At 44.3% G+C, this 21227-nt stretch overlaps 1 protein-coding gene across 1 annotated transcript in view; it reads right to left on the minus strand.

Annotated features, from left to right (window-relative positions):
• GALNT17 (polypeptide N-acetylgalactosaminyltransferase 17) overlaps window positions 1-21227 on the minus strand; it is a 359033-nt gene that overhangs the window by 16459 nt on the left and 321347 nt on the right. Inside the window, exons 7-8 of the mRNA XM_075264887.1 lie at window positions 2565-2750; window positions 2038-2175 (exon numbers count right to left, since the gene is read on the minus strand). Of these exons, the coding sequence (XP_075120988.1) occupies window positions 2038-2175; window positions 2565-2750 (324 nt within the window). The remainder of the gene's footprint in view (window positions 1-2037; window positions 2176-2564; window positions 2751-21227) is intronic.

Genomic DNA, 21227 nt, shown 5'->3' on the forward strand with positions numbered 1-21227 from the left:
ATTAGCCCGATGAAGTAGAGCTGAATGTGTGTGCTAAGCACACACATTCAGCACTGCTTCATCACGCCAATACAATGCATTAGCCAGTGCTGATTGGCCAGAGTACGGAATTCGGCCAATCAGCGCTGGCTCTGCTGGAGGAGGCGGAGTCTAAGGTCGGACCTGAATGGAGACTGGTGTGGAGCGATCTTAGACTCCGCCTCCTCCAGCAGAGCCAGCGCTGATTGGTCGAGTTCCGTACTCTGGCCAATCAGCGCTGGCCAATGCATTCTATTAGCCCGATGAAGTAGAGCTGAATGTGTGTGCTTAGCACACACATTCAGCTCTACTTCATCAGGCTAATAGAATACATTGGCCAATCAGCGCTGGCCAATGCATTCTATTAGCTTGATGAAGCAGAGTGTGCACAAGGGTTCAAGCGCACCCTCGGCTCTGATGTAGCAGAGCCGAGGCTGCACAAGGGTTCAAGTGCACCCTCGGCTCTCCTACATCAGAGCCGAGGGTGCGCTTGAACCCTTGTGCAGCCTCGGCTCTGCTACATCAGAGCCGAGGGTGCGCTTGAACCCTTGTGCACACTCTGCTTCATCAAGCTAATAGAATGCATTGGCCAGCACTGATTGGCCAGAGTACGGAATTCGGCCAATCAGCGCTGGCCAATGCATTCTATTAGCCCGATGAAGTAGAGCTGAATGTGTGTGCTAAGCACACACATTCAGCACTGCTTCATCACGCCAATACAATGCATTAGCCAGTGCTGATTGGCCAGAGTACGGAATTCGGCCAATCAGCGCTGGCTCTGCTGGAGGAGGCGGAGTCTAAGATCGCTCCACACCAGTCTCCATTCAGGTCCGACCTTAGACTCCGCCTCCTCCAGCAGAGCCAGCGCTGATTGGCCGAATTCCGTACTCTGGCCAATCAGCACTGGCTAATGCATTGTATTGGCTTGATGAAGCAGTGCTGAATGTGTGTGCTTAGCACACACATTCAGCTCTACTTCATCGGGCTAATAGAATGCATTGGCCAGCGCTGATTGGCCGAATTCCGTACTCTGGCCAATCAGCACTGGCTAATGCATTGTATTGGCTTGATGAAGCAGTGCTGAATGTGTGTGCTTAGCACACACATTCAGCTCTACTTCATCGGGCTAATAGAATGCATTGGCCAATCAGCGCTGGCCAATGCATTCTATTAGCGTGAACTGAGTTTGCACAGGGGTTCTAGTGCACCCTCGGCTCTGCTACATCAGATTGCTACATCTGATGTAGCAGTGCCGAGTGTGCATCAGATGTGTAGTTGAGCAAAACTGACTCAGCACTGCTAAGTCTGCATTCGCATAGGAATGCATTGGCCAGCCTTCGGCCAATCAGCGCTGGCTCTGCCGGAGGAGGCGGAGTCTAAGGTCGGACCTGAATGGAGACTGGTGTGGAGCTATCTTAGACTCCGCCTCCTCCAGCAGAGCCAGCGCTGATTGGTCGAGTTCCGTACTCTGGCCAATCAGCACTGGCCAATGCATTTCTATGGGGAAAAGTTAGCTTGCGAAAATCGCAAACTGACAGGGATTTCCATGAAATAAAGTGACTTTTATGCCCCCAGACATGCTTCCCCTGCTGTCCCAGTGTCATTCCAGGGTGTTGGTATCATTTCCTGGGGTGTCATAGTGGACTTGGTGACCCTCCAGACACGAATTTGGGTTTCCCCCTTAACGAGTTTATGTTCCCCATAGACTATAATGGGGTTCGAAACCCATTCGAACACTCGAACAGTGAGCGGCTGTTCGAATCGAATTTCGAACCTCGAACATTTTAGTGTTCGCTCATCTCTAATTATTACAACAAGACTAAAATGCATTGTGCGGTAAAGAATAGAAGATGTTATACCAGAATTAGTTTTAAAAAAACTAAGGGAATGAGAAAGGCTCCTAGAATGTCATTTTATATAAACTATTTTGGTTATACAATAATGAGGATAAAATGCCTCGAGATAATTCTGTTAGAACATTTCTACTAGCGATAGAAACTGTATATAGACAAAGCTTACCTCTCCATAAGCAACAGTGTTATTGTATCTTCGCATTTCTGGATAAACATTATCCAAGTACCATTGGAAATTTTTGCACTTCAAGCTTTTCCTTAAAGCGATTCTTTCTGATATGTCACCTATGTCAATTCCTGGGTTCTGACATTATAAATAAAAAAAGGAACTTAATATATTTATAAATACAGTAAATTTTATGAATAAAGGGATTTTCAGTACTAATATTGATGATCTGTCCTTATTCTTAGAATAGGTCTTCAATATTAGAATGGTGGGGGTCCAAATCTCGGCACTACCATGATACCAGAAGCAGATACAGCTACATATAATTATAGTTCTGTATTCTTGTCCCACTCACTTGAATAGCTGCAGTTACATTCACAACCACTGCAAAATGTATGGAGTTGTGTCTGCTTACTAAATAAATGACCCCTTCAATAAGTTTGAGAAAATAGGACATGAATAGTAAATTTATAGGAAACCCTTTTTAGGTATATATTTTTTTTAGTTATTTGTTGTTTATAACTTACCTCTAATGGTAAATTCCATGCAATGTAAACATGTGATTTGTAGTCATCCATCCAAACTTCTGCTACCCGTAAAGCATTACGTTTTGTGTAGAAATCAATATTATTGTTATATGGCTTTCTTTTGCGTTCTATGTGAGCCACTCTTGAACATGGGAGGACTTCCATACTTCCACCACACAACCATACCTGGAAATAAAGCAATATTTATAAATAATAGCAGAACTTTTCTGCATTATTAAATTACATTATTTATCATCTCAAGACTTTTTAAACAGTAAGTCCTTATATTGATAATAGTCAGTCTTCAGATCCCATCACTACACAGAAACTTCAATAACCAAAGTCACTGATGAACTTCTAACTGCCAAAGCTAAGCGTAACTACTCTGTCCTCCTCCTCCTTGAACTTTCCATCATCTTTGACACAGTTGACCACTCCCTCTTATTACAAATAGAGATGAGCGAGTAGTTAAATACTCGATATTCGATATTCGTTTCGAGTAGCCCCTCAATATTCGACTACTCTAATCGAATATCAAATCCTATTATAGTCTATGGGGGAAAAATGCTTGTTTCAGGGGTAGGCAACATTCGATCAAATTGAACTTACCAAGTCCACGAGTGAGGGTCGGGCTGGAATCTCCGAGACGTTTTCTCCATGCAGCGTCACCACGGCGTCTTCCAGCTCTGAATTCACTCTGCCAGGCATCAGGCCTGGGCAGAGCCGGCTGCGCATGCCCACACTACAAGAAAATGGCCGCTTACAGTCAAAGCGTCCATTTTCTTGTAGCGCGGACATGCGCAGTCGGCTCTGCCAAGGCCCGATGCCTGGCAGAGGGAATTGAGAGCCGGAAGACGCCGCGGGGACGCTGCGTGGAGAAGACTTATAAAGGTAGGAGAAGAACCAATGTTGATTGGCCGACTGTATAGCATTCGGCCAATAAATGCTGGTTCTGAATCGAATATTTACTGCGAATAGCTAGTAGTATTCGATCGAGTATGAATATTTCGAATACAGTAGTATTTGATCGAATACCTACTCGATCAAATACTGCTCGCTCATCTTTATCAAATATATCTCTCTGAACCAGACATTACCATTTTGTTGTCCAGAAAAACTAACCACACTCAGAAATAGAAGTTCATTTATTTTTCTGTTGGGATGGATGAAAACGAATGCCCCAATTAAGAACCTCCATGGAATGACTGGTTTGAAAGTATAATAGATTTGGACTGTGTAGACATATAACTTATTTTCAGATCTAGCAGGAGGATTTCAGCAGTAGAATAATATATTGTGTTTAATTTAACTGTCCTGCTGTAGTTACTTTCCCATCTAAAAAAATGGCAATGCAAAATAAGTGATACTGACAACAGGGGGATTTTCGAGATCCATTAAGTAAGGTAATATATAGACATGTCATTTATTGCTTACTTTATCAGGTTATGAAGTATTCGTTGCCAGAAGGCCCCTGCCAAGATATGAGCAAGCAGATAATGGGCTGTCTAGTTTTGCGGAGATACAAAAAAACTTGATCTGCGGTAATCCTTAGAATCAATCATCATGGTACATTAAGAACCCACTAATTCATTATAAAGCAGAACGACAGCTGAATTAGTGAATCTTCAAAGAAACAATAGACATGACAAGCAATGTGAATGCAAATAGGAAGGTGTTTGTTTACACTTAGGATGCACTTTATGTATTATACACATCCATTATCACTCCATTACTCATCATTTACCGATGACATTCTGAATCATGCCAGCTGCAGATGTTACTGAGCACAAAGTGAAGATTAGTCATAGCGAGGTTATGATGATATTGATGGTGGCAGTGACAAACACTTTGACCTTTCCAGTTGATATTTGGTGTCACTTCATGTCTTTAACCAGCTTATTTTTTTTAAGTTATTTCAGTTATTTCTGTCATATTCAGACAAGGTAAATGAAAATGATGTTCTCTAAGTGCATGTGTAAAATTTATGGCTGTTATTACCTAAAGCAAGGTGCCTTATATACTGTAATAGTGAAGTAAATGTTTAGCCTAGTGGTAAATAAGACTTTGTATAAATAAGACTGTTACTCATAATATCACTCCTTAAGGAGAGAGCACCTTACAGGTGTATGGAGACTTACAAAGCCATTTTCGCTTCACTGGGGGATTATGGGAAATATGCAAATATATTTTCCAGGATGTAAATAGGGCAGCAGACAGAGGTTTTCATTTTCCTATTTACATCCTGGAAAATAGATTTGCATATTTCCCATAAGACTTTTGCGTTATCAAGTTTGTTCTGTAAATGCAGCAAAACCATAGTGGAATCTGCCACAATAGTTACATACATTGTATACAGTATTTATAATGAATGTTGCAATTGAGAGTGAAATGAATGAAGTACATGTTTACACCTATACATTGGCTTTCATCTGAGAAATGAAAAAATTACCTGCTTTGGGTGAATAAAATCTTTTCACGCAGTTTATTAAAAAGAATTACTTATAGACAGACAGCATTATTATCAGGCATGTAAACTTAACCCACACTTGATAGATGACAGGTAGCCCTGCTGCTTACTGAATGCCAATAGTCATTGATGATGATGTGCGTGTTACTTGGCAGGAGCCATGTTTAGTCCATTTCATTTAGATCATAGATGCATTACACGGGATTGACTGGTACATGGGCTATACCACTCTACGGTGTCAGTGACAGGGGCTAACCAACAGGTATAAGGCTGGATTCACATCTGTGCTGGAGTCTCCATCTCCGGGGTCTTCTGCACTGAGGACTTTTTTCTCCGCCACTTTCAGCTTTAAAATGGCAGACACCTATTGGACACCCAGCAGACCCCATTATAGTCAACTCCTGTTTTAACAGTCTGGCTCTCTGACGTTTAGGTCCCCCATTGGATCCAAATGACAGAGCACATGGTTCTAGTGTTAGACAGATACGTGAGCAGAATTTTAAACATATGTATCTTAGAAAACTACATGATTTACTATGTTATAAAGAAATAAAAAAGATTATAAAACAGAGAACCCCTTTACAGAGATAATTCTTCTAATTCTCATATCTTATATTCTATAGTAATAAATGTAGTGATAATGTGAGTGACCATGCTTACGTTACAAATTATGAAGATTTTTACGAGTAGAAATGGCAGATAAGAAAAGAAATTAGCTGCAACTTTATGCATGAAAATACTTCAGAAAAATTACAAAGATAAATAAATACACTAAGATGAAAAAAAAATGTAATTTATATTTATTGATGATGACTTAAATAACTGTAGGATTTTTTTTTTTTAACTGAAACTCGTAAATAGTAAAATTCAAGAATTGACAATAATTCTTTGACTTATTATTTTTTTAGTTTTACGTTGTGTGTACAAGAATCACCATGTGTTTGCACCAACCTTAAAGACTTTTAAACAAGTCTCATGACTTTGCTTTCTTTGTTGTGGGACATGGGAGTTGTTTATCAGTAGTAACATCTATCAATGCATTTATGACGTTCGCCTTTTTATAAAATGCTAAAGTGCCTTTAAAAACACAAACTGTACTCCAGTACATAGGCAGCTTAAAAATATCCAAAATATCTGAGAGGGATTTAAACAAATTTATGCAACTTGTGCTTTTTAACGCTCAACTAAACTTTCTAAAAACTATTTTTGATTTTCTGGTAGTGTTTGTATCGTTGCTAAATACTGTAATATTATTATTAACACATTTTGGCTTCTTTCTAGGAAATTGTGTGCTTCTTTATTTCCCTTGCTTCTTTATTTAGAGCTGTATCCTGCTTCTCACTGGCTTATGTGTACTGAAGACAATATAGGGATGGGGAGGGGGGGAGTCACTTCATACTGTTATATTTCATTATTATTACATTTGAAACATAGAAATTTGTTTCTGGTGTCTATAAGAGAGGAGATTCTATTTATATTATGGATCGAGAAATCAACAGTGTGGGTTGGGTTAGTTCTATGCAGCTGAATATAAATATTCCAATCCAGATTGTATTTTCAACCAGTGGTATCTCTAGAAATCGTAGAACTTAGTGTCTTAGTGTTATATGAAGGATGAGAATATCTTCCTTCATACAACATCAGAACCAAGTTTCTCCATTTTATAATGCCTGAGATATAACTGTTTGAAGTGACCACCCCCTTTTTAGCCTACTTTACCCACAAGCCATACACCATACATAGTGGGAAGCAGGATACAGCTCTCAATAGAAAAGCAAGGAAATGTATAATAAAATGAGGGAATGATAATTGTACTCCTAGAAGCAGAGATAGCCCTGTCTCTAGCTACCCATTTCATGCTGTGCTAAGGCATCATGGGACTGAACACAGAGAAAGAGAAAAGAGGGGAAATCGAAATATCAAGACCTAGCCTTTGTTGCAGCAGAGAAGATGCTGCACTGCAAGTAAGTACATAGATATAGAATAGAAGTGTAGTCTGGCATACATTCAGCTAAGGACGTGAGTTGTATTTCTGCTGGAAGTCTTCTTAAATTACCATATTAAGTGTCTAAGAAGGACATTTTCAAATGTCTTTCCAAAACTATAAATATATTATATCCATAGAAGGCTTTGGTGTCTGGGCTTATACCTACTTCATAAAAAATAAGATTAAATTTCTAATATCAATCTCTTTCCATGATATGCTGGCCTGTCACTTATATTATTACATAATGTAAAAGTTTTACTTGCAAATGTGCTACAAATAATGCAAACATTAATTTCTTTGTATCTCTCTCTTTATTCTATAGTATTATTCACAAACTTGATCATCTCTATGATAGAACTTAAGGTTATTTATTTAGTTTGGGCTGGTGACATCAAGCATTGTGAACTTGATTCTGTGTAGTTTATTTTCTTCTAGTGTCACCTCTCCATTGTTTTGGTCCATTGGAGGACTAGAACAATGGAGATGCTGTCTGCTAGAATAACAGTAATACATACAGTCCATAGTTTCCGCCACCATTTCTCCTGCAATGCTTTTTGGTTGTGGCCTGCTACATGGGGCCTTAGCCAAAAATAGTTTTCCCTTTCTGTTATGGTAATTTTTATGTAGCTGACACATAGTGCTGTGATGTGGGCATGGTATTGTTTTTCATTTTTGTTATTTTACTTTAACCTCTGTTTTTTATTTGTCTTTTTAGTTTACATTCTGCTGATTTCCTCTGTGACTGGTTATAATACGGTTAACCCCAGTTACAGGAAATCACAGCTTCCACAATTTACTGTGATTTGGATCCTCTAAGGTACGGCTCACACTACCGTTGGTGTCTCCACAGGTGTGCGTTTAAAAAACAAACAAAACGGACACCTATCTTAACGGACACAAATGGACAGTAACTGATGGCTATCAGTTACTGTCCGTTGCCCATAGACCTCAATGTTAAAAAACCATACACTTGCTGTCCGTTTTTTCAAACGGACAGAAAAGTCCTGCATGTAGGATTTTTTTGTCCCCTTGAAAAAACGCACATGGTTGTAAACAGACACTAAAGGACACTAAAGGACAACAGATAAAATCCCATTGAAATGAATGGAAATTATAACGGACACAGCTAGTTTCTGTTGATAAAATCTTGAACGGACAGTAGTTATGGACACTGCTGAGCGGACACCAACTGTAGTGTGAACGCCCCCTAAGAGATAGCAGTTTCTGCATCTAGCAGATCATTTGATCTTGGTGGCTCCCATAGCCATATGCACAGTGCTCATTGAGCTTTCTATGGAGGAGCTCTGGCTGTAATAGCAAGCTCCCCAGTTCTGCAGCAGCACAATTTCATGCAGCTGCTTTACACTGCAAGGATTTACTGGTCCGTCCTTGCAGGGATCAGAGTGGACTGGCCAGGCTTATATCATCAATGACAGTCCAGAATTGGATAAAATGTCTTATAGATGTAGCAGTCTTTAAGAGGTCTTAGTGCAATATCATGATATCATAGTTCACTGTGCTGATAATATAACTCATGATCTCATTACAATACAACTGGAATAGCATGCTTCTCTGATAATATAACCTGTAATGTAATGGCCACTACATCTCTATATCTTGGAATAAACAAAGCAAATTCTATTACAGTGATCAGTGAGTTTACAGAGAGTCTATACAAGGCTGGTTGTATCATTTTATTTTTTTACTAGATGCAAATGTGTAGTAAATTACTCTTTAGTAGAGATGAGCGAACAGTAAAATATTCAATATTCACTTCGAATAGCCCCTCAATATTCGACTATTCGAACGAATATCGAACCCCATTATAGTCTATGGGGAAAAAATGCTCGTTTCAGGGGATCCCACTCTTCGACTCAGGAGATTCACCAAGCCCACTATGACACCGCAGGAAATGATGCCAGCACCCTGGAATGCAACTGGGACAGTAGGTGAAGCATGTCTGTGGGCATCTAACATGCCCAAGTCACTGTATTACGTCGGGATCCCTGTGAGATTGCGATATGCGGGAGCTGACTTTTTCCCATAGGAATGCATTGACCAGCGTTGATTGGCCAAATGCCAAAGTATGTGAGGAGGCGGAGTCTAAGATCGGACCAGAATGGAGATGGCTGTGGACCGATCTTAGACTCTGCCTCCTATTTACAGAGTACAGCATTCGGCCAATCAACGCTGGTTCTGCCGGAGAAGGCGGAGTCTAAGATCGGTCCATAGCAGTCTCCAATCAACGTTGGTCAAAGCATTCCTATGGGAAAAAGTCAGCTTGTGCATATTGCAAGCTGACAGGGATCCCGACCAGATAGAACCCCAAAGAGATGGGTGAGTGACATTACCACCTAAATAAAGGTAATCCCTAGCTAACTTTTTTAATATGGAAGAATAAAGACTTAATTTTTAACCTCGTGGATCCTTGTTCTAAATTGGCACCTTGGATGCAGCTGGCGTCTCTTATTGTTGTCTAATCCCTAGCTAACCCTGCCAGTACATCTGTCCCTGTCTCACAGTCACATGAATGTGAAATCCACTATTCATATAAATTGGAGGTCACCTGATTTAGCCAGCCAATAATTTTTCTGATTTTTTTAGATGCTTCCATTGTCGTAGTTCCTGTCCCACCTCCCCTGCGCTATTATTGGTGCAAAAAAGTGCCAGGGAAGGTGGGAGGGGATACAAATTTTTAGTGCGTTTGCCTCATGGTATTCGATTGGAATCGAATACCTCAAACAGCCTGATATTCGATCGAATATCTATTCGATCGAACAGTGTTCGCTCATATCTACTCTTTAGTCTACAACTGAAAAAAAAAGATTTATTTTTTTTACATTGACTGTATGTAAATGCTTGGCCATCTTTGGAAGAAATGTGTTTGAGTTGTAACGCTTGTTTGTAAAGATCCTCTAATGAAACTGATATATTCTGATACTTTTAAACAAAGTTGTTTTTTTATATATTTACTGCAGATTTATATTAAATGTATTTATCCACTGCTATATGAAAAAAATGTATGAATAATAATAATAATAATAATTAGAGATGAGCGAACAGTGTTCTATCGAACTCATGTTCGATCGGATATTAGGCTGTTCGGCATGTTCGAATCGAATCGAACACCGCGTGGTAAAGTGCGCCATTACTCGATTCCCCTCCCACCTTCCCTGGCACCTTTTTTGCTCCAATAACAGCGCAGGGTAGGTGGGACAGGAACTACGACACCGGTGACGTTGAAAAAAGTAGGCAAAACCCATTGGCTGCCGAAAACATGTGACCTCTAATTTAAAAGAACAGCGACGCCCAGGTTCGCGTCATTCTGAGCTTGCAATTCACCGGGGACGGAGGTTTCCGTCCAGTTAGCTAGGGCTTAGATTCTGGGTAGGCAGGGACAGGCTAGGATAGGAAGGAGAAGACAACCAACAGCTCTTATAAGAGCTAAATTCCAGGGAGAAGCTTGTCAGTGTAACGTGGCACTGACGGGCTCAATCTCCGCAACCCAGCTTTCCCAGGATCCTGAATGGAATACACTGACAGTGTATTCCCGTATACCCGATATATACCCCCGATACCCGTTCCAACGGTGTGCCCCCCCACCTTCACCCCAGAAATACCCTGCAAGTCCCCTAGCAATAGAATTGGGGCTATATACACCCACTATTTTTGCTACTGCCATATAGTGCCATTGTCTCACTGGGAATTCAAAGAATATATTGGGGTTACATATCACTTCAATTCCAGGGAGAAGCTTGTCAGTGTAACATGGCACTGACGGGCTCAATCGCCGCAACCCAGCTTTCCCAGGATCCTGAATGGAACACAATGACAGTGTATTCCCGTATACCCCATATATACACCCCAAATCCCCGTTCAACGGTGTGCCCCCCCACCTTCACCTCAGAAATACCCTGCAAGTCCCCTAGCAATAGAATTGGGGCTATATACACCCACTATTTTTGCTACTGCCATATAGTGCCATTGTCTCACTGGGAATTCAAAGAATATATTGGGGTTACGTGCACCCACAATTTTTGCTACTGATATATAGTGCCAGTTTCTGACTGGGAATTCAAAGAATATATTGGGGTTACGTGCACCCACAATTTTTGCTACTGGTATATAGTGCCATTGTCTCACTGGGAATTCAAAGAATATATTGGGGTTACGTGCACCCACAATTTTTGCTACTGCTATATAGTGCCATTGTCTGACTGGGAATTCAAAGAATATATGGGGGTTACGTGCACCCACAATTTTTGCTACTGGTATATAGTGCCATTGTCTCACTGGGAATTCAAAGAATATATGGGGGTTATGTGCACCCACAATTTTTGCTACTGCTATATAGTTCCAGTTTCTGACTGGTAATTCAAAGAATATATGGGGGTTACGTGCACCCACAATTTTTGCTACTGGTATATAGTGCCATTGTCTCACTGGGAATTCAAAGAATATATGGGGGTTATGTGCACCCACAATTTTTGCTACTGGTATATAGTGCCATTGTCTGACTGGGAATTCAAAGAATATATGGGGGTTACGTGCACCCACAATTTTTGCTACTGGTATATAGTGCCATTGTCTCACTGGGAATTCAAAGAATATATTGGGGTTACGTGCACCCACAATTTTTGCTACTGGTATATAGTGCTATTGTCTCACTGGGAATTCAAAGAATATATGGGGGTTATGTGCACCCACAATTTTTGCTACTGGTATATAGTGCCATTGTCTCACTGGGAATTCAAAGAATATATGGGGGTTACGTGCACCCACAATTTTTGCTACTGGTATATAGTGCCATTGTCTCACTGGGAATTCAAAGAATATATTGGGGTTACGTGCACCCACAATTTTTGCTACTGGTATATAGTGCCATTGTCTCACTGGGAATTCAAAGAATATATGGGGGTTATGTGCACCCACAATTTTTGCTACTGCTATATAGTTCCAGTTTCTGACTGGTAATTCAAAGAATATATTGGGGTTACGTGCACCCACAATTTTTGCTACTGGTATATAGTGCCATTGTCTCACTGGGAATTCAAAGAATATATGGGGGTTATGTGCACCCACAATTTTTGCTACTGGTATATAGTGCCATTGTCTGACTGGGAATTCAAAGAATATATGGGGGTTACGTGCACCCACAATTTTTGCTACTGGTATATAGTGCCATTGTCTCACTGGGAATTCAAAGAATATATTGGGGTTACGTGCACCCACAATTTTTGCTACTGGTATATAGTGCCATTGTCTCACTGGGAATTCAAAGAATATATTGGGGTTATGTGCACCCACAATTTTTGCTACTGCTATATAGTGCCAGTTTCTGACTGGTAATTCAAAGAATATATTGGGGTTACGTGCACCCACAATTTTTGCTACTGGTATATAGTGCCATTGTCTCACTGGGAATTCAAAGAATATATTGGGGTTACGTGCACCCACAATTTTTGCTACTGCTATATAGTGCCAGTTTCTGACTGGTAATTCAAAGAATATATTGGGGTTACGTGCACCCACAATTTTTGCTACTGGTATATATTGCCATTGTCTGACTGGGAATTCAAAGAATATATGGGGGTTACGTGCACCCACAATTTTTGCTACTGGTATATAGTGCCATTGTCTCACTGGGAATTCAAAGAATATATGGGGGTTATGTGCACCCACAATTTTTGCTACTGCTATATAGTTCCAGTTTCTGACTGGTAATTCAAAGAATATATTGGGGTTACGTGCACCCACAATTTTTGCTACTGGTACATAGTGCCATTGTCTCACTGGGAATTCAAAGAATATATGGGGGGTTATGTGCACCCACAATTTTTGCTACTGGTATATAGTACCATTGTCTGACTGGGAATTCAAAGAATTTATGGGGGTTACGTGCACCCACAATTTTTGCTACTGGTATATAGTGCCATTGTCTCACTGGGAATTCAAAGAATATATTGGGGTTATGTGCACCCACAATTTTTGCTACTGGTATATAGTGCCATTGTCTCACTGGGAATTCAAAGAATATATTGGGGTTATGTGCACCCACAATTTTTGCTACTGGTATATAGTGCCATTGTCTCACTGGGAATTCAAAGAATATATGGGGGTTACGTGCACCCACAATTTTTGCTACTGGTATATATTGCCATTGTCTCACTGGGAATTCAAAGAATATATTGGGGTTACGTGCACCCACAATTTTTGCTACTGCTATATAGTGCCAGTTTCTGACTGGTAATTCAAAGAACATATTGGGGTTACGTGCACCCACAATTTTTGCTACTGGTATATAGTGCCAGTTTCTGAGTGGAAATTCCCCAAATAATTTGGGGATTCATTCACCCTACATCTCAGGCTCTTGCCATATTCACCCAGGTTGTCAGTGCTGCACCAGCTCGTTCCCAGACAGCTCGGCCTGAAAAACACGTTACCTATATAGAGGATTTGGACAATGAAGACAACATGTTCTAAATCTAATGTCTGCACCTTCTCCAGAATTAAAATAAAGGCAGCGTTTAACTTTCAAATAGCACTGCACAAAGGAAGAGCTTATCAGCTTGTCTCATGACATGCTACTGAAAAGTGTCATTTGTGTATCTTAATGTAAATATAGTTGTATAAGCTTTTTGGGTTTTAGGCACTGCCAAGTTATTTATTACCACCCGCTCCCTTATAATGATGATGACGCCAAAGTCACTGTGGGTGTTCAGAGCTCACAGCTTTGGTTGACATTTGTCTTGCTCTCTGTCGGTACCAGCTGTCTTTTTGGATACCGTAAAGTTATGTTGACTTTATTAACAGCTATAGAAGCTTTAGCCAGGTTGTGACGGTGTGTAACCCTAACAACACTAAGTGGGATACACATTAATAGTCAGTCTATGTACGCTAAACTTATCACTGAAGTAATTTTTTTTCCCTCTCCCCTAATATAAGTAAGGAACAGACATTAGACCTAGACCGGGGTTCGAGGCTTGTAAAAATCCAGTATTATTTGTTCTTCATGATGTGAAATATGTGTTGAATAGCAACCCAAGATGAAGTCAGCCATGTGTGCCAGTGTGTTACTTGGCATGCCTTTGCTGGCCCCAACTGTAAGGGTCACTCTCCATTTCCTCCATTTTCCACTCCCCTTCACACCATTTGTGGTGAAGCAATGGGATGCACTGAAGTGCACCCTCTAGCCTCGTGTGGGACAGGGACATCAGATGCCACTCCAACCCCCTCGTCTTCCTCCGCCAGCCAACGGTGCGAAGATGAGAGGAGTGTGCTCTGAATGTTTTCTGCCTAGCAGAGGCTAGTTCTCACTTACGAAAATGGCCCCACTTTGACCTGTATATCAGGCACAATGGTGTAGGTTTCAAAGAAACATGGCACCAACAAGTTGGAAAACGTGGGCCATGCGTGGACCGTGTTTGAGTCTGGCAAGCTCCAGATCTGCTACCAGGTTCCAGCCATTATCACAGGCGCAAAAATGCCAGGCCCCAGGTGTAGCAGGGAAAAAAAAAAATGCCATCTCAGCCAGGATGGCATCCCTGACCTCGGAGGCACTGTGCTGTCTGTCCCCCAAGCTGATCAGTTTCAGCACGGCCTGCTGACATCTCCCCACGCCAGTGTTACAGTGTTTTCCGCTAGTAGCTGGGGTGGAGGTTGCAGCATCGTAGGGTTTCAGTCTACTCCTGCCATGAATTTTGGCCTGGGAGAGGAGATAGGCCACCCCAGTTTGCACCCGGGGACCAGACTCCACCACATTCACCCTGCCTGTCATTAAAGATAAGCACTGCAGCATCCCTGACCACAGGCGCTTGTCCATGTGTCGGTGGTCAAGTGGACCTTGCAGCAAAGCGCAGAGCTCTGGGCCCGACTGATGTTATGGGACACATGCAGGTGCAAGGCAGGGACAGCACACCAAGAGAAGTAGTAACGGCTAGGCCCAGCATAGGGAGGTGCCCCAGCTGCCATCTGCTGACGGAAGGCCTGGGTCTCCAGAAGCATAAACAAACACCAACATCTCCAGGGCCAGCAGTTTATCGATGAGGCTGTTAAAGGCTTGGGCATGGGGGTGGGTTGTGTTGTACTTCTGCCTGCAATGAAAAGCTTGGGAAATGTGGAGTGGCTGGGAAGAGGCGCATGATGGTGTAGGCCAAAAGGGCGCATGAGGGTGAACTCCCCAATGTGTCAGAGATAGGTGTGTAGGTGTCCTTGCATCATATACTTGCACCATATTTGGCTTTGGAAGTTAATTTTGTGCCAAAAAGTGGTTAAGACAGCGATCCCTCAGCTACTCCCGTTACACTGTCTAGTGAAATTACCATCTTTGGAAGTGGACCACCACTTGTAAGATCCCAAAGGAAGCAGGCAAGAGATGTGCAGTGCAGAAAAAAAGATGAGAAAATAAGTGTAGGCTGTAGAGCACAGAGGGATCGGAGAGGACAGAGCTGGTGTCAGCCAGGTATTCCCACAACATGCGCCTATACTTGTCCCTCCTGGTGACACTAGGCCCCTGAGTGGCAGTAGTTTGTCCAGGGGGGCCATTAACGTGTTCCAGACCTAGGAATAAGTCTTCCAACAGGGTAGAGTTTTGCATGCCTTTGCTTCTACCCACTGTTTTTGCTGCTTAGCTTCCCTCCACATCTACACTGCTTTCACCCCTAAACATCACCCCAGTTTATGCCTTTGCTTCTACCCTGTTTTTTTTTGTTGAATTAGCTTCCCTCCACATCTACACTGCTTTAGCCCCTAAACATCACCCCAGTTTATGCCTTTGCTTCTACCCTGTTTTTTTTTTGTTGAATTAGCTTCCCTCCACATCTACACTGCTTTAGCCCCTAAACATCACCCCAGTTTATGCCTTTGCTTCTACCCAGGTTTTTTGTTGATTTAGCTTCCCTCTACATCTACACTGCTTTAGCCCCTAGACATCACCCCTGTCCATGTGGGGTCGGTGGCCTCGTCATCCACCAACTCCTCTTCCAATTGCGCACTGGCCCCTTACTGCAAACCGCACATGACCACAGCTTGCCCTGATGGCAACTGTGTCTCATGATCCCCACTTAGGTACAGACAAGTCGGTGGAGGGTCCAAAACCCCAAAATTGGAAGGAAATGGCGGATGCTGCAGTATTTCTAACACCTGTTCCTGGTGCTCGGGCCTGGTCTGTGTTGTACCCTGCACCCTGCTTAAAGCAGCTGCCATATCCGAAGTTGTGCTGAGCGCATGCTAATGTTTCGTGTCCAGTGCAATGGATGGGATGGGATTTCACATAAGTCTGCCACCCATGGCCACTCATGGTTGAGCAACTGAGGGAGTTGACTTTGACGAACCCGAGGGTTTTGGAGTTGGAACTACATCAAAGGTCTGTGCTGCTCACACACTCTGCTCAACACATGATATGTTTAGTGCCAGCAGTGTGGAGACATCGCACAACAGCCGTTGTTCCAGCAGGTACAGGCATTGTAGGAGTGCATAGAGGCTAGCAGCGGCAACTATAGACTTTAAAAACTATCCGCACAAGTGCCACACTTTCACCAGTAGCTCAGGAACATTGGGGTACCTTTTTCAAAAGATTAGCAGCAATGAGTTAAAAACGTGGCCCAGGCATGGAATATGTTGCAGGCTGCCAAGCTACAGAGCCGATCCCAGGTTACGGCCATTATCACACATGACAACATGCCTGGGCCCAGGTGCAGTGGCAAAAACCACATTGCCGTCTCATCGAGGATGGCATAACTCACTTTGTAGGCAGTGTGCTGTCTGGCCCCTAAGCTGATGAGCTTCAGCACGGCCCGCTGACGTCTCCCCACACCAGTGTTGCAGCGTTTCCATCTCGTAGCTGGGGTCAATTTAACAGCGGAGGAGGGTGGTGTTTCAGCCCTCCTCCCAGGAATGTTGTGTGGGGAGACAAGTCAGGCCACCACATTTTGCGACCCGGTCCATGCCTCAACTACATTCAACCACTGTGCCAAAATTGAAAGGTAGCGTCCCTGTCCGCATGCACTTGTCCATTCGTAACTGGTCACGTGGAACTTTAGGGCTAAGCGCTGAATTTAGGGACTGCCTCATGTTTGGGGGAAAGTGCTGGTGTGGACGGCACAGTGCGGTGGCGCAGTAGACACTCTGCCCAAAAAGGGCAGAGTGTCCCCCAGCCGGGATTCCAACATCTCCTGGGCCAGATTTCTTGAGATGAGGCCGTTGAAGCCTTGGGCATGTGGGTGGGTTGCGCTGTACTTTAGCATGAAATGAAAGGCTTGGGAGATGGGGAGTTGCTGGGAAGAGGCGCATGATGGCGCGGGCAAAAGGAGAAATGGCAGGAATAGGTGAGGATGAGGGTGAACTCCCCAAAGTGTCAGAGGCAGATGTGGAGGTGTCCTGGCTGCTGGTCTGGACTGCAGCGCCAGCCCTGTCAACAGTGGGAGAGGCAGTGGCCGCCAGGCCAAACGACGATTATCCTGCGCTTGCTCTCACCCACTGAGCCCAGGGCTTGCCTTCCAAATGATGGCACCCGCAAGAGGTGGTGAGATTCCTCTATACAGATCTCCAACCCATCTTGGACTTGCAAATTGCACTAAATTTTTCATGTAACTGACATGTATATGATGAGTCTATCCATTGTCTGTTCATTTTGGTGAAAATCAGCCTGTCAGCTGACAGACAGCTGTGCTTGTCAGTGATGATGCCACCGGCTGCTTGTACCCCCAGTTTTTGCTGCTTAGCTTGCCTCCACATCCACACTGCTTTTGCCCCTACACATCACCCCTATCCATGCCTGTGCCTCTAGCCATAAGTCTGCCACCCATGGAAACTCATGGTGCAGAAAGTGAGGGAGCTGACTCTGAGGAACCCTTGGGTTTTGTAGCTGGTACTCCATCAAAGGTCTCTGCTGCTCACACACCCTGCTGAACATACGGTATCTAGGGTTAGAGCGTGTGGTGACCTCACACAACAGTAGGTGCTTCAGGCAGATGTAGGCCTTGCTGGAGTGTATTGCGGCTAGCTCCAGGTACTGTAGACTTGGGAAAGTGGGTGTCCAAGTGCCGCACTTTCACCCTTAGCTCAGCTAATTTGGGGTATGTTTTTAAAAATCATTGCACCACTACATTGAACACGTGGGCCAGGCATGGAACGTGTTGGAGGCTGGCAAGCTCCAGAGCCCTCCAACAAGACAAAAAAGCCTGGCCCCAGGGGCAGCGGAGATAAACAAATTGCCATCTCATCCAGGATGTTATCCCTGACCTCAGAGGCAGTGTGCTGTCCGTCTCCCAAGCTGATGAGCTTCAGCCCAGCCTGCTGACGTCTCCCCACACCAGTGTTGCAGCGTTTTCAGCTCGTAGCTGGGGTCAATCTAACAGCGGAGGAGGAGGAGGGTGGTGTTTCAGCCCTCCTCCCAGGAATGTTTTGTGGGGAGACAAGTCAGGAAAATTCTTGAAACAGGGGAGAGTTTTGCATCTTTGCCCTTGCTGCCTATGGACATCCCTTTGCCTCTAGCCACCATTTTCCCTGCTTTGCTTGCCTCCACATCCACACTGCTTTTGCCCCTAGACATCACCCCAGTCCATGCCTTAGCTTGTACCCCCAGTTTTTCCTGCTTAGCTTGCCTCCACATCCACACTGATTTTGCCCCTAGACATCATCCCTATCCATGCCTCTGCCCCTAGCCATAACTCTGCCACCCCTGGAAACTCATGGTGCAGAAACTTTGGGAGCTGACTTTGAGGAACCCTTGGGTTTTGTAGATGGAACTCCATCAAAGGTCTGTGCAGCTCACACACCCTGCTCAAGATATGGTATTGTAGGGTTTCAGCATGTGTGAATGACGGACAACAGCCTGTGTTTGGACAGATGTAGGCCTTGCTAGAGTGTTTTTAGGCTAGCAGCGACTCCTGTGCACTTGCAAAAGTGGGCGCACAAGCGCCGCATTTTCAACAGTAGCTTCGGTACATTTGGGTATGTTTTCAAAAAACTTTGCACCACTAGGTTAGACGTGGGCCAAACATGGAACGTGTTGGAGGCTGGCAAGCTCCAGAGCCGCTACCAGGTTCCAGCCATTATCACAGGCGTAAAAATGCCAGGCCCCAGGTGTAGCAGGGAAAAAAAAATGCCATCTCAGCCAGGATGGCATCCCTGACCTCGGAGGCACTGTGCTGTCTGTCCCCCAAGCTGATGAGCTTCAGCACCGTCTGCTGACGTCTCCCCACACCAGTGTTTTAGCGTTTGCCGCTAGTAGCTGGGGTGGAGGTTGCAGCGTCGTAGGGTTTCAGTCTACTCCTGCCATGAATTTTGGCCTGGGAGAGGAGATAGGGTACCTCAGTTTGCACCCCGGGACCAGACTCCACCACATTCACCCTGCCTGTCCTTAAAGATAAGCAGCATCCCTGACCACAGGCGCTTGTCCAAGTGTCGGTGGTCAAGTGGACCTTGCAGCAAAGCGCGGAACTAAGGGCCCACCTGATGTTGAGTGACACGTGCTGGTGCAAGGCGGGGACGCCACACCGGGAGAAGTTGTGACAGCTAGGGACGGCATAGTGAGGTGCCACAGTTGCCATCAGGCCCGGGAAGGCGGGAGTTTCAACAAGCCGGAATGCCAACCTCTCCTGGGCCAGCAGTTTAGCGATGTTGGCGTTCTAGGCTTGCGTGGGTGGGTGGTTAGCGGTGTATTTCTGCCGGCGCTCCAATGTCTGAGAGATGGTGGGTTGTTGTAAAGAAGCGCCTGATGGTGCCTTTGATGGTGCAGGAGAAGGAGATAAGACAGAAACAGGGGAGGATGAGGGAGAAGTCAACAAAGTGGCGGAGGCAGATGAAGTGATGTCCTGGCTCGTCCTCTGGAGTGCATCGCCAGCACTGTGAGCAGAGGCAGTGGCATGAACGGCGGGCGACGTTTGTCCTGCCGTTGCTGCCTGCCACTGATTCCATTGCTTGGATTCCAAATGATGGTGCATTGAAGTGGTGGACAGGTTGCTCTTCTCAGGGCCCCTACTTGATTTCGAGAGGCAAATTGTGTAGACGACACTATATCTGTCCTCGGCGCATTCCTTGAAAAAACTCTACACCTTCAAGAAACGTGCCCTCGATGGGGGAGTTTTTCTGGGCTGGGTACAAAAGGGAACATCTTCGGACATTCCGGGTCTGGCCTGGCTTCGGCAAAGCAGCTGACCTCTGCCTCTGGACATGTCTCTGCCTCTAGCTACCCTTTTTGGTGCTGCACCTGCCTCAACATCCACACTACTTTCCCAGCTTGACATCCGCCTTGTCCAGGTGGGGTCGGTGTCCTCGTCGTCCACCACCTCCTCTTCCAACTCCTGTCTCGCCTCCTCCTCCTGCACAATGCGCATGTCAACTGGCTGCCCTGACAGCAACTGCGTCTCATCGTCGTCGATGAGGGTGGGTTGCTGGTCATCCGCCACCAAATCGACCGGAGATGGAATGGAGGAGACTCTAGTGTTTGAGCATCTGGACACAGATACTCGTCTGTTAGGTCCGTGGAATCGCGAAATGGAGGGGCAGGTTGCGGTACAGTCAAAGGAAGGGAGAACAGCTCTGGGGAGCAGGGACAGTTGGGGTTATTGTTCTGGGAAGATTGGGAATTTTGGGTGGAAGGAGGACAAGACTGTTGGGTAAGAGGAGGTAGAGGCTGACTGGCTGGTGGACAATGTGCTTTAAGCGTTATCCGACAGCCATTGCAAGACCTGTTCCTGGTTCTTGGGCCTACTAATCTTTGTACCATTCAGCCTAGTTAATGTGGAACTTTTGAGCAAAGCGCAGAACTTTGGGCCTGCCTGATGTTAAGGGACACACGCTGGTACAAGGCTCAACTCACCCTAAGTGCCAAAAACACTGCTGGTGCAAGGCTCTACTCATGCCAAGGGCCTCAATCTCTGCTGGTAGCTCAGCTTAAGGTCCTGTAACTTTGTTTGGAAGGGCTCATGTTAAGTGCTAGAAAAGTGAATTTTGGAAGGTCTTACCACATCACACACACACACACACACACACACACACACACACACACACACACACACTCAAAATGACAGTTAAGGGTGAGGGCTTTTGGAATTCCCATTGCCTATTCCATTTGTGGTTGTCATGGGGAACGTGATTTAAAGGGGTGGTTGTTACTGTTTGTTGAGCTTAAATTGGGGTTTGTGTCCATCCATTTTGGGAGTAAAGAAGGTTTCTAGGTATTTTCCCACTTTGATAGAGGTTTTTT

The sequence above is a fragment of the Leptodactylus fuscus genome, chromosome 2, assembly GCF_031893055.1.
Source record: "Leptodactylus fuscus isolate aLepFus1 chromosome 2, aLepFus1.hap2, whole genome shotgun sequence".
Lineage (NCBI taxonomy): Eukaryota > Metazoa > Chordata > Amphibia > Anura > Leptodactylidae > Leptodactylus > Leptodactylus fuscus.